Raw genomic sequence first — 14,341 nt, 5'->3', positions numbered from 1 at the left:
CAGCCTGGGTCCAAATACAACCCTGAATACTTACTAGCTGGGTGACCATGGGCTAGTCACTCAGTCTCTTGAACCTCAGTTTCCTCATCTGTAAAATGAGGATAATAATGCCTGTAGTACTTACTTCAGTGAGTTGATGGGACGATTAAATGAGATAATGTGATTTATTAACCTACACCCTCACCCTTGTCTTAGAAGCAATACTGTATTGATTTAAGGAAAAAGAGCGGTAAGAGCTAGGTAATCGGGGTTTAATTGACTTTCTAAGGATCACACAGCGAGGTGGTATCTTGGGTCACATTTGAACCCAGGTCCTCCTGACTCTCACTGTGCGACCCAGCTGCCCCTGTTTTATTAAGCCTTAAAATGCCATATAATTTCCAGCTATTGTTAGTATTATTCTAGAGAACTCTTTTGTTTATCCTCAAGGTCAGCAGTCAAATCTACCCTTCTAAGCAGACCTCTCTAAACTACATTTTGTGTTTCTTTTAACCTTGCGAGTTTTCCTATTTATCCTGCCCTTTACTTTGACTGGACTTAAAATGTTTGTTTTCATTTGTTTCTTATGATGTAAAAGAGGCAGATCTTGGGGCTAAATGGGCAATATCTACCCCACTCATTTTCAGAGAGAAGTGAGCACACAAGAGAAATAAACAAAAGGAAAACATAAGAGAGAGAGAATAGGTCAGAAGAAAATAATCTGAAGAAGTCAAGGATACTGTTTTGACTTTTAAAATGAAACACATCACTAAAGGACATACAGACACCAAAGGGCCAAGGCTAGAGTGTTCTCTAAACAAAACAAAGTAGAAAGAATGGAACTCCCAAAAAAAGGGGTAAATTTTGCTATTTATCTCTAGCTGAAGAACAGAGAGATTTTTTTTCCTTTCAAAAGCCAGTGATAAAATCTCAAGGAAGAGCTGTATAGAAGCAAAAAGTAATTTAATTTTGTTAATTTTATGATGAACTGATCATTTTGGGGGAGAGAAAATGCAAAAGGTTCAAGTCACTTAACATAGACTCAAGAATAGGGAATATATAATATATTTCTTAATATATATAGTTAATTTTTGAAAATGTTTGCTATTAAAGGAGGTCAAATGGGGACAGGGAAAAGGAAGAGAGATGGGGAGAAAGATGATCAGAATAAAGAAAACAACAGAAAGAGGCATGTAGATGGAGAGAGCTCAGTTGCTTCTGAGATATTATTTCAGGTAAACCACTCTTGTGGCACAGTGATATATTCATTTGGACAAAGAGCTGCGTGAATGACCATCTATCATCATTTCCCCTTGATGAAGCACGGCTGAGCAGCTTATCTTTAAAGCTTGGAAAGCTTCTTTCGGAGCTGGAGGACTATTGTGGCAGGGACTAGAGCAATAATAGCTCTGAAGAGCAGATCTGGTTGGAGTTCAATTAATAGCTGTATCCTCCACCCTTGACTTTACAATAGGAATTCAGTTCTTTTCTCCTAATATACTTGGGAGGAGCACTCGAGATTGCCCTGAACACCCTACTTACTGGTCAATAAAATGGATGTGACCAGCCCTAGTGAGATCATGAATTCTGAAGTTGGCTCTATGAACTGGCTCGGCTTCTCTGGTATCAAACTATAGATGAAGCAGGTAGGCTGGGGCCTCTTGGAACCTCTCTGCATGGGAAGGGGTTCAATGGCTCTTTCCCAACCTGAAATTGTACCCTCAGGGTCTAAAATGCAAGAATGACGCCTGGACTATGGGGGGGAAAGTTCATCCAACTGTTAAACTACTATACTGAGTAATGACTCCATGAGATTTCCCGAGTATCCTAAGGGAGTATCCTAAAATACTTTTCAATCTGTTTATATACACAGCAATGATTTATTCCTTGGAGTCTGATCTTTGGAACTGAAAACGTTTTAAGGAAATATGGTGCTAAATAGAGAAGGAAAAAATTCCTCCATTTTCTACTAGCAGCAATCCAGTTTTAAAGATGTGACAAAGACCAGTGGAATCTTTCCTAGGAAGAATCCAGCATTTCTTCATCTTAAATCGCTCATGAAAATGAAGAAATTGGATTTCTCGCTTAGAATCGCATAAGATGCTGAAGTCCTTACCCACACCAGCGTTGTTGAACATGCCAGGAAGCACCAGCATAATGTGGTTGGGCCAGTACTTGCGGTACAGAGGCATTTCATACTCTTTGACCACCAGGAGGTGAAGGTGGCTGATGCCTTCCATGGCATGGTAAAGGTTCAGCAGGCCCTGTTCGTGTCGTCCACTGGAAGGAGTGAAGATCGGGCTCTTGACTACATTCAGATTCTGTTGGAAGATAACGTGTTAGGTTTAAGTAGTTTGGGAAGCCCACCCCATGCCCTGCTGCCCACGGCTGGCCACGATGCTCACCCACCTTGTCAGACACCAGAGGCAGCCGCATACTCTCCAGGTGTTTGCCTTGCTTGCTGAACACAAAATGGCTTTCCTTGGATTTGGGGATGATGAAATGAAGCTGGACCTCCTCTCCCAACATGGAGGAAGAGAATGTGAATGCATGAAGGGTGGAATCTGACATCTGTATTGGCAGAACAAAGGAGAAATAGAAAATAGGGGAAAAAATCTTTTTATTTAAATTTTTTTATTTTAATAACAGATCTCCACATAAGTTTTCCAATTTCATAGGATCCATATTATGTTCCTTCCTTTTTCCTTCCCTACTGCTGAAGCTGACAAGAAATTCAATCTGGATTATACATGTATGATCATGCAAAAATCATTCCATATTATTTATTTTTGTAAGCAAATAGTCTTATAGAACCCAAATCCCCAAACAAGTACCCAAATAAACAAGTGACAAATCACATGTTTTCATCCACATTTCTCCTCCAATAGTTCTTTCTCTGGTGGTAGAGAGCATTCTTTGTCCTAAGTCCCTCAGAATTGTCCTGGATCATTGCATTGCTGTTAGTAGTAAAGACTATCATCTTTATCATTCCATATTTCAGTTAGTGTGTACAGTGTTCTCCTGGTTCTGCTTATTTCACTCTGTATCAGTTCATGTGGGTCTGAAATCATCCTGTTCATCATTCCTTACAGTACAATAGTATTCCATCGCCATCATAGACCACAATTTGTTCAGCCATTCCCCAATCAAAGGACATCCCTTTAGTTTCCAATTCTTTGCCACCACAAAAAGAGCAGATATAAATATTTTTGTACAAACATCTTTTCCCATTTTTAAAAAAATCTCTTTGGGTTATAGACCCAGTAATGGTAGTTTTGGATCAAAAGGTATGCTAGAAAATAGAAAAATCTAAATCTGTGCTTTACAGAAAGGAGGGTCACACCACTCACTAGGTTTTATAACAAAGTAACAGGTTTGGGACTAATAATAGCTAATAAGAATTTGAAAAAGTTGAGAAAAAATTTTCCAAAGACCATGTTTGTGTGCTTAACACAGATAGAACAACATTGGACAAGCATTTCCATTCTCAGGAGCTGCTGCTGCTTTTTTAAAACACTTACCTTCTGTCTAAGAATCAATACTTGGTATTGATCCCAGGGCAGAAAAGCAGTAAGGGCTAGGCTACAGGGGTTAAGTGACTTGCTCCAAGGCACATAGCCAGGAAGTATCTGAGGCCAGATTTGACCTCCTGTCTCTAAATCCACTGAGCCAACTAACTGTTCTCTTCTTGGTTTTTGATGTATCTTCTCCATAGTGTTAACAGAGCAGTTGTTGCTTAACATGAATTATTTATTTATCTCCTTTGTACCATAATTACTTTTATGCAAAATTTGGAACCACCTGTGAAGTATCCTGTTATACTCCAAATGGTCAACAAGCTTTGGGGAGAAAATTATTCTTGTTTTCTGTGGGTCATAAGGTTGCAGAGTTGGAAGGAGCTTTGGAGATTTATCTAGTCTGACCCTCTACTTGAAAGATGAATAAGTCAAAGTGTCGTGAGATTGATGCTTGTTCCATGTAACAAGAGTTGTAATGGTTGGGACTTGAACCCAGGGCTTGTGACTCTTCTTTTCCCACCATACTATGCTTTCCACTTTAGGATACTAAGAACATAGGAAATCGGAGTAAGGTTATGAGTCTGAAATACTCTATTACTGTATTAAGTGGCTGTGAATTCAGTCAGGGACACAGGACACATCTTAAGACAAATAAAAATCCAACAACTTTTAAAAACTTTCTAGAGAAGAGCCTCATCCCTGTTCTTTCAGTTAATTGATTCTAGTAACTTATTCTACCTGATATCTTCACATGCTTTACAAAAATTTAATGAAACCGCTAAGCCTTGGGAAGTTGGGAAGTTGGGAGTTGGGAAGACCTTGAGTTTGAATCACCATCTAGATAGATACTAGCAGTGCAAACACAGGCAAGTCATTTAACCACCATCTGCCTCAGTTTCCTCATCTATAAAATGAGGATAATAATAGCACTTGCCTCTGAGTTTTTGTGAGAATTAAATAATTTAACGTATATGAAGTTTTTTGTAATCTTAAAATGCTATATACATACATACACACATATGTATGCTAGCTGCTCTTATTATTGACAAGTAAAACTAAACAAAAATTCTATCAATGTATTTAGAGTTTTACTATCGATAAATTTATGGTTGATTAAAAAAACCAACCCTTACTTTCCATCTTGGAATGGATGCTAAGATCAAAGAGCAGTAAGGACTAGGCAAATTGGGGGTAAGTGATTTGTCCAGGGTCACAGCTAGGAAGTATCTGAAACCAGATTTGAACTCAGGACCTCTTGTCTCTGGCTGACTCTCTAACCACTAAGCTCGGAAGGCAGTCAGATTTATTTATTTATTGAATTTTTGTTTGTTTATTTATTTATTTATTTATTTGTTAACTGTCCTCTAGATTTACAGCTTTACCTAAGACTGAATGAAGAACTGTGGGGAAACAATGGTCAATCTGAACCAGGGTATCTACTTTCTGCTTATTTTTTCTTGGGGTGGCAGACCTAGTTTTTAAAGCTAAATATTTTTAATGGAAGAAAGTTATCCTGACCCCTTAACAGCAGAATAATTTTCTCCCAGATATAGGGAGGCACCTAGAAGAAGCCTAGGGGAAAAGATAGAGAGAGAGAGAGAGAGAGAGAGAGAGAGAGAGAGAGAGAGAGAGAGAGAGAGAGAGAGAGAGAGAGAGAGAGAGAGAGAGCTTTACTGATTTCCTCTAAATGTGGAAAGCTTCCTCACCTTTATCTTTGCTTTTCAACCTGTGCCATGATGAAGAAGTTGCTATAATGGAAAGTGAGCTCACGTCTCCCTGTCTAGCTGGTTCTAACTGCAGACAGCCACAAATAATTCTATTTTCCAAAATCCCTCATCAATTGCATTCCATGCTAGGCTGGGGTGAGAACATTGCTGGCTTAGGGCAACTCAACAGTTGAATAGAAAATATAACTCAAAGTCAGTGGCATCATTTTGGACAATGAGGGAGAAAGAATTTTTAAAAATACAATTTTCCTAGTTAACTATACTCCTACAATCCTTCAGAACTTTGAAATACAATGTGGAACTATTCCTGCCCAACTAATAAAAATCAACCAAACCAAAACTTTTCCAAATTGTTGCACTACACATTTTGGCCACCAATCCATAGGTCTTTTATCTTAGCAGGTCCAAGTCTTAACAAGATGATGTTGGAGAAATCCTACAAAAAATCTAGATCATAAGCAGGAATCCATTTTCCATCTCTCCATTTCCCAATTTACATGGCACTTGAGAGTCCCTCTGTCAGCCCAGCTTAAACACCAACATCCTTCTCTAGGGACATACGCAGGGATGGGGGAGCCTCACCTGGGATGCAGGGCTGATATCCATGTACTGGTGGCACTGCTCGCAGTGATGGAACGTGTTGTAAGCAGCATATTTGGTTAGCATCATGGACACAGTTTCTCGTTTCCTGGACTCTTCAAATTTGCCTTCCTTTTTTGCTTCTGTACACAGAGAAGGGGGAGAAATGCACCCCAAAATGCATTCAGAAGACCTAAATACACTTCTTAGTTCTAACTAGCTGAAGCCAAAGGGGTGCTCTCTCACAATTAGAGGTACAATTGTGAAAGAGCAAAGCTTGTGATTTATTTTGTGTGGTTCCTTATGTGATTTATATTTATTTATTTAACTATGTGATTTGTGTTAGGAGTTGAGGAGGGAGGGAAAATGAGCTAATAAAGGGAGCGAGAGATCATATAAAAAAGTACACAGACAGACAGACAGACAGACAGACAGACACACACACACACACACACACACACACACACACACACACACCATCTCCATAGTCTGTTCTCTTAGGGATCAGTCTGTTCCCAGAAACCAACTAACTCCCCAGGCTCTTTGGAACCTTAACATTCAACATTGGAAAATATGACTCAATTTGTACTAACCTTGCTTGATTCCTGCCAACTTTTCAGTGAATACTGGGCTCATCAGACTGTACTTGGGATCATGTACACTGACATCAAAAGGCATTTTACCAAAGTTCTCAATGTCGGGCCAAGGATCTCTCTCCGACAGACTGATGTCATTGCTCTCACTGTGATCTAAAGCAGAGATCAGACAGAGGTGTCAGCCTTCGTGCAAGCCAGGAAGGAAGGAATATCATAAAAACCAAAGACTGAAGCAGTCAGAAAGATATCTTTCAGAAAAATGGGGGATCCCCATTTTTTTCTCCTACCCTTAAAGTATGAAAAATCAGAATTAGATATAATGTTGTTGGATCTGAGCAGTGGAGAATGCAGCCTTGTGATGCTGCTCTGGAGGTTTTGTGACTCTCTTCCTCAGTTTAGAAACCTAGAAATCTACAGGACCAATTCCTAAGTTTAGAATTCCCTAGACCAATCTGCCCTTGGTTTGTGCAGGAACGAAACTGAGGGGCACTTGGTTTCTAACTGCAGGACTGCCTGCACTTTCCCAACATCTGGCCTTTTATGGCTCTCACCACCCAGACATTCTGAATCTTTGACTTAACTAGGTTAGAACAACACATGTATAGAATCTTTCAAATTAAGCATCTTTTCAATTTTAAAATTCGTGTACTTAAATGTACAAAAGTTTTCTTCAGTTCAGAATGGAATACTATAATCAAATAAAATTTTTTTTAAATTTATTTTTTATTTTTTTTAATTTATGTTTATGTTTATTTTTTATTTTTTTATTTTTATTTTTTAAAATTTTAAAAAAATATATTAATTTTAAATGACAATGGCAAAGAGAAAAAATTCCCCCCCCAAAAAAGCATAATTACAGGAATTACCCTTTTATTCCATATAATAATGTTATTTATTTATCTGCCAACACTGCTGCAGGAATTTTTCAATGTTTCTTTTCAAAACTCCATTTAGGTCTATCCTAATACAGTAGAAATAATAAAGTTAATTGGCCAAATGGAACCATTTACTAAAAAGAAATAGAGATTTTTTCATTGGCCTTGGTTCATAGCTCAATTATTGCAAAAGTCATTACTGTAGATTAAAGTCCCAAATGGTTATGACATGATACCGAAACCATCACTAAAAGTCTATTCAATATGATGTCACACTGTGCTAAGGAGCTGATCTTGGGTTCTCAAAGGTTATGCTGGGAGGGACAAAAGCTTAGCCAAATTCAACCAAATAGAAAAGAATCAAGTGATCTAGGCCAGTGCTGGACTGTATGATTTAAGTTATGAGAACAGAGTCTAAATGGAAGGCTTTCCATGAGCTCAAAAATTTTTCGTAAGGAGAAAGGGGCTATATGGTTTTTAAATAAAATACCTACTATGTGCCAGGTTCTTTCACCAAGAGCTTTACAAATATTCTTTCTTCCTTAAAAAATTTTTTTGTTTTACAAATATAATTTCAATTGATCCTCAAACAATCCTGGGAGTCAGGTATTGTTTTATCCTCATTCTACATTTGAAGAAGCTCAGACCAGCAGAGGTTAAATAACTTGTTCACAGGATCACAGCTAATAGTTGTCTGAGATTGGATTCAAACTCAGGGCTTTCTGATTCCAAGTCTGCTGCTCTATCCACTGCACCACCCAGCTGCCTCTGTGATCTATACCAATAGGAGTAGTCAGTGATAAAATCATGGATTCTGCAGTGCCTCGCACACAGTAAATGTTTAATAGATGCTGAATGGAATGGCATGGAATCTTCTAAAGTAAAGAAATATGGTTAAATGGTGTAAGAGATAACAACTTTCTCTGGAGCAATGGGAATGTTTTTTGAGTAGTGAGGTGACTGGGATTAAAAACATTTTGCTCCTTTATTCTGGAAGTTTTTAAAATTCTAGTTTAGCCCTAGCATAGAGGCTTGAAGGATTAGCCTGTGTCTGGATTAGCCCTTAGCATCTGATCCAGCCCTAGTCAGGAGCATGCTGGGGATCTCAGATAGTTTGTGTAGAGTCCAGTTAGAGGTTTAGACCTACTTTACAGGATATTTAGACATCTCTCATCTTGGAACCCAGGGGAGTGGAAGAGGGGTAAAATCATGTTCAAGCATGAATATGAATTGAGGAGGAGAAAAATATCCTGCTTGTGAATGCACGTATCTTCTTTTCTTCAGTCTCACCTCTCTGCTCCCCAATGAAAAATAAGAACAAAATATTTCTTGAGAGTATGATTGATATCTTTTACGCATCTGACAAAAAGAAAAGTATTATAAGGGCAACGTTTCATTAATGTCACAGGACAATTAGAAAGTAACCTGCCCTCCAGAGAAAGAACTGTTGGAGTCAGATGGATGTGGACCAAAGCATATTTTTCACATCAGTATATTTGTGGTTTTCTTTTGGGATATTTTGGTTTTAATTTTGGGATTTTGGTTATTCTGAGGGTGCTTGTACAACAGTGACCGATATGTAAGTGTGTTTTGTGTGACAATAAAAATAAAATAAAAAAAAGAAGAAAGTAACCTTCCTAACCTAAGGTGGTTTGCTTAATTCAGACCAGCCCTGGAGTGAATTCTCTAGATTAATTTTAAGAAATGCTTCTAAACTAAACTATTATCAGCAAACCAAGGTTCCAAGATAAGCCTGAGGAACTCATGATTAAAAAAACACTAAAGCCAAAGAAGGAACTGATTGCAGATCAAAGCATGCCATCCATCATTTGATATCCTTTATGAGTTTTTTATTGTATATGTGATACATATTTTTAGTTATGACATAGGGAATGTAGAAATACATATTGCATGAAAGTACTGGTATAATCTTGGGAAAGGAGGTGAGAGGAAGAGAATCTGAATTACAAAATGTTAAAAAACAATTATCAAAAATTGTTTTTACATGTAATTGAAAAAAAATAATTAAGAAGAAAGAAAGAGAGAGAAAGAAAGAGAGAGAAAGAGAGAGAGAGAAAGAAAGAAAGAAAGAAAGAGAGAGAGAGAAAGAAAGAGAGAAAGAAAGAAAGAAAGAAAGAAAGAAAGAAAGAAAGAAAGAAAGAAAGAAAGAAAGAAAGAAAGAAAGAAAGAAAGAAAGAAAGAGAGAGAGAGAGAGAAAGAAAGAGAGAAAGAAAGAAAGAAAGAAAGAAAGAAAGAAAGAAAGAAAGAAAGAAAGAAAGAAAGAAAGAAAGAAAGAAAGAAAGAAAGAAAGAAAGAAATGACCCTAAGCCAACTCAGTCCATCAAGCTCTAATCTATACTGGGTCAGAATTCACAGATCTTCCTTGTCATGGCTATATTCTACTAGGGCTGGACTCAGGAGGTTGCTGATAAATGATTTACAACTGGCTCTCTTTAAAATTAAAAAATAATTTTAGAATACATGATACTTTTTATCCAAGTTTTCTCCATCATTTCCTAAGGCTAAACAACTCAACAACATGATAAACCAAGTCTTCATTTGTAGCATTTGCCAATTTCTAAGGCAAAAATTGCACATGTGTTTTTTAACAATCAATTCTAAGGCAATGTGAATTGGCTCCAGCACATCTGTGGCTGAATTAGCCTATGATCCATTTCTAGAAGGAAGGTTGGGATATTTCCTCCCTAGCATTTATCTGATTGTTAGATCGGAATAGAGACTAGAGGAGCAAGATGTCTCAACTTCGGAGAGCAGAAAAAAAAAGAGTCCAAACTGGACAAGAGATGGAGAGTTAGAGTCCTACTCACTGAACTTCTTTCTCCTTCTCACCCAAAGGAGGCGTGAAGCCTCCACTCACCAACTTTACAGGGCTGAAACCAGACTTTAAAAACCTTAGAGAGTTACGTAAACTTGAGTTATTATTATTATTATTGATAACGATACTAATCTGCTTGGCTAGTTGGCTGGTTATTGTCCTATGTACTAAAAGAAGACTAAAATGATTTTTTGACTTGTGTAATAAATTCGATCTTAAGTGAGGCAGAGTTGCACAAAGCCATCGATCGGTCTCACTCTCTCTTCTAGGGTTGTGGATGTCTAGGGGCAGGACAAAAGTCAGGATAAGTGGGGATGGCTTGGGAAGCAGTGGATGACCTTGGTGTCTGATATCTGCTGCAATTCTGAGGGTTCCACAGTGCCCACGTCAGCCACCTTCATGGCTGCTGGAAGGAATTGTCCTCATCTTGCCCCTTCCATTGGAGGAAGTCTTCACACACTTGGGGTAGACATCCCCCTACTCACTCTGAGGTCTGTTGCTTACCTTCAACCTGCTCTAGCCTGCCTGCAGAGATAGTTTACCAGCGTGTGGCCACTGAGCATGCTGAAGCTTCTTGTGGCTACAGGTGAGAGCTAGCTTCTTTTGAAAACTGGACTAACTCCCTTTCCTATGTATCTCTAATGCTTAGCACTGGGCGGCTGGGTGGCACGATGGACAGGGTGCTAGGCTAGGATTCATCCCCTTGAGTTCAAATCTGGCTTCAGACATTTATTAGCTGGGTGACCCTAGGTAGGTCACTGAACCCTGTTTATCTCAGTTTCCTCATCTGTAAAATGAGCTGGAAAACGAAATGGCGAGCCACTCCAGAATCTGTCAAGAAAACCCCATTTGGGGTCACAAAGAGTTAAACAAGACTGAAAAACAACTGAACAACAAAAATGCTCAGCACGGTGTTCGGCATATAGTTAATGCTTAATAAATGCTTTTCCATTCATTCACTCAACAAATAGTTATGAGTGTCCTGTTAATTTGCCCAGCATGATGTCTGTTGGGGATACAAGAGAAGCCCTCAAAAGGCTTACAAATGAAATACCAGATGTCAGAAATACAGCACAACTTAATTTTCTCTGTAATTTATACCATCCCACTCCTTTCATATATTCCTCCTCCATCTAGCTCGCTTTTTATTTTATTTCACAAAAGGGCCTTTGAGAATTCTTGTGCATTACTTACTGATATTAATCTCTTCTTCATCATACACATCAACCTCCAGTAATCTGATGAGCATGCGGAAAAGGATCCGGAGGAATTGCAGATAGGAGCCTGTCTTTCCCACCTAATGGAGACATTTGGAGACAGGAGAAAAGGTATGGGAAGAAGGAAAAAACCAAGTCTTCCATATAGTAGTAATTAAATGCGTCATTCAGGAGGGGGTGTGATAAGGAAGATTTTACTTTCTTCCTTAAAAACATTAAAAAAACCTACCTTCATTAAAAAGAACAAAATTGTATAAAATAAATACAAAATTCGGTAGCAGTATTTTCATGATTATTTCCATCATTTGTCTACTAGTAAAGTTGATGGTCTATTAGAATCATAGAATTTAGATTTGAAAGACTCCTGAGAGATTATCTAGCCCAAACTACACTAAATAATTGCAAGATGGATGACTGAGTAGAGCAATGGACCTGGAGTCAGGAAATCCTGAATTCAAATCTGGCCTCTGATATTTACTAGTTTTGTAACCCTGGGCAAGTCACTTTACATTCTGCCTCAGTTTTCTAATGTTACAGATAAAGAAAATAACAGCATCTATTCCCCATTTTATTTTGAGGATAAAATAAAATAATGTATATAAAGAACTTTGTAAACCTTAAGGTGCTTGCAAATGCAAGCTGTTATTATTGTTTTCAATAATAATAAGTTGAGGGGTAGCAAGATAGAGCATCAGACCTGGAGTTGGGAGGATCTGTGTTCAAATTTGACTACAGATATTTCCCAAGTTGTGTGACCCTGGGTAAGTCACTTAACCCCATTTACCTAGCTATTGCTCCTCTCCTATCTTAGAATTGATAATAAGATAATAGGTAACAATTATTTTTTTAAAAAGCTGAAACATAAGTCATTTTTATAGTATCCTCAGCTATAGTTATTTAAGCTTCTGCTTAGAGTGACAAAGAATTCATCACCTACAGTAGCCCATTCCTTTATGCCCATCTCAAAATATCAAGAAGTTTGTTCCTTCTTTCATTGAGCTGAAATCTGCCTCCACTTACCTTTTCTTTTAGCCATAATTCTGTACTCTAGCACCAGGAAAAATAAGTTTGTTCTCTATTTTTTTAAAAATTAGTGATTTATTCTAAGTTTTATATTAAACATGAAAATATTTAAATATAGTTGCTTTACAACTTTTTATATTTAAATAAATTATTTCAGTACCTAACCCATTATAACTTAACAATTATTCTTTCCATGTACCTATCAAGAGTCTTGGCCTTTCCATTAATTCCCATTAAACTTTTTTCTTTTAATTTTTACTTATAGTATTTATTTTTTAAAGAGGCCCAAACTGGTCCAGTAGAGAGTAGGCTGGATTTGGATTCAGGAAGACCTGAGTTCAAATCCAGCCTCAGACACTCATTAGCTGCATAACCCTGAGCAAGTCATATTACCCCTGCCTGCTTCAGTTTCCTATTTGTAAAATAAAGATAGTAGTGACACCTACACCTCATTTTATCTTTGATGTGAAGATAAAATGAGATAACATGTAAAATGCTTTGTAAATATTAAAGTGCTTATAAATATTAGCTATTAGGTATCATTTTTAGTGAATATGTACTCTGAAATTAGAATCTGTTACCCCTAAAAACTATGATTCCCAGCAAAACTACAATTCCCAGAATCCCACTCATTTCCTGTCCTTATATGCTGATGTAGATAGGCTATAAATTGGGTGGAGTTCTGTGTCTTGCTCTCTTTCCTTCCTGTCAGTAGCTTTGATGGAGCCGGAATTGTGAGCAGGCAGAAAACTTAGTCACATGGTTCTATTTTGTCAGATAATAAACTTTAAAAATGTAATACTTGAAGTAGTGGATATTAATTTAACTCTTACAACTCTTTTCTTCTGACGCTTTGGATTATTTAAAAGGGATTTTCATATTTTTTTATATTCCTCATGCTGGTCAATGAGAGTAATACATCACAATTGATTACCTTTGCACTGGAAATTCCCTATTGGGCATATACATAGGTTACTTTTAGGGTTTTTTTTTCTTTTTAAGGGGGTGGGATGGGAGGGACATTTATAACAAAATAATGATGCTATGAAAGTCTCTGAACAGACTAATGTGTGTGTGTTAAAAAATAATGCTCTTGGGCTTTTTTCCAAGAATAGAATTCCTGGGTGCCCCTTATTCTCTAGGCCACCCCCTACTGCACTACTAACCACTCCTCATCCTACCATATCCAGCTCTGAGAAATCTGTGCCCTCTTCTCCAGCTCAGTGGAGCTGGGGTCCGGTCCGCCTGTGGATAGGCGTTATGGGGAGCACTTGCCTGTGGGGGCCCTGTGAGCAGCAGCCTTCGGGGATGGAAGCTCCGGGAACCAGCAGCATCCCCCTGGTTGCTGTAGTCGGCGTGATGCTGCCGGGCAGCTGTCCATTGTCGGTAGTACAGGGACTGCTCCTCACTGGTCATATCCTTGTGCAGCAAGGGTCTCAGAGAGCTTACCCACGACACGTCCGCGTGAGGAAGGAGGGAGGAGGAGGACGGCAGCTGCCCGCTCTTCTGAGAGCCCAGGAGGCAGTAGGCAGCTTTGGACAGTATCACAATGCGTGGTAGGGACACATGGAAATCCCTGCAGCCTTTGATGGGCTGCCCCGGCCACTGGAAAGCCTGGGACACGGAGGAGGAGGAGGAAGGCTTGGAGGTGGTGCTGCTCGCCATCTGATGGCCCAGGGAATCGCACTCTTGTTTCAAGGGTTCCCCCGGGGTGGGGGCTTCTGGAGAAACCCCTTCCTCAAGCCTTGAGCTGTTTGCTGCGTTCTGGAAGCTGAGGGATGAAGGCTGCTTCTGGGCGGTACAAGAGGAGCTCACTCCATTCTCTGCTATGGAACCTGGAAGAGACCGGAGAGAAATCACACCGTGCCACCCACCAAGGATGCTTGGTAAAGGAAGGTTGCCCAGCTTCTAAAGATCGGGAGATCGTCCTCTACAAGTCAGGGCCAGCTGGAGCCAGGTGGAGGGTCTCTGTGGCAAGCCCATAATCAAAG

The 14,341-nt window shown here is 38.8% G+C and overlaps 1 protein-coding gene across 7 annotated transcripts in view; it reads right to left on the bottom strand.

The window, feature by feature from the left end:
- Nucleotides 1-14,341, bottom strand: part of GREB1L (GREB1 like retinoic acid receptor coactivator) — a 350,508-nt gene that overhangs the window by 14,351 nt on the left and 321,816 nt on the right. For all 7 annotated transcript variants that reach the window (XM_056823781.1, XM_016431665.2, XM_016431666.2 and 4 more), the window contains 6 exons: nt 13,626-14,185; nt 11,305-11,407; nt 6,397-6,552; nt 5,807-5,946; nt 2,389-2,550; nt 2,096-2,300 (listed from right to left, as the gene is read on the bottom strand). In XM_056823781.1, the coding sequence (XP_056679759.1) occupies nt 2,096-2,300; nt 2,389-2,550; nt 5,807-5,946; nt 6,397-6,552; nt 11,305-11,407; nt 13,626-14,185 (1,326 nt within the window). The remainder of the gene's footprint in view (nt 1-2,095; nt 2,301-2,388; nt 2,551-5,806; nt 5,947-6,396; nt 6,553-11,304; nt 11,408-13,625; nt 14,186-14,341) is intronic.

Source organism: Monodelphis domestica, chromosome 3 (assembly GCF_027887165.1).
Source record: "Monodelphis domestica isolate mMonDom1 chromosome 3, mMonDom1.pri, whole genome shotgun sequence".
Classification (NCBI taxonomy): domain Eukaryota; kingdom Metazoa; phylum Chordata; class Mammalia; order Didelphimorphia; family Didelphidae; genus Monodelphis; species Monodelphis domestica.
This window is presented reverse-complemented; position numbering and strand designations above follow the sequence as displayed.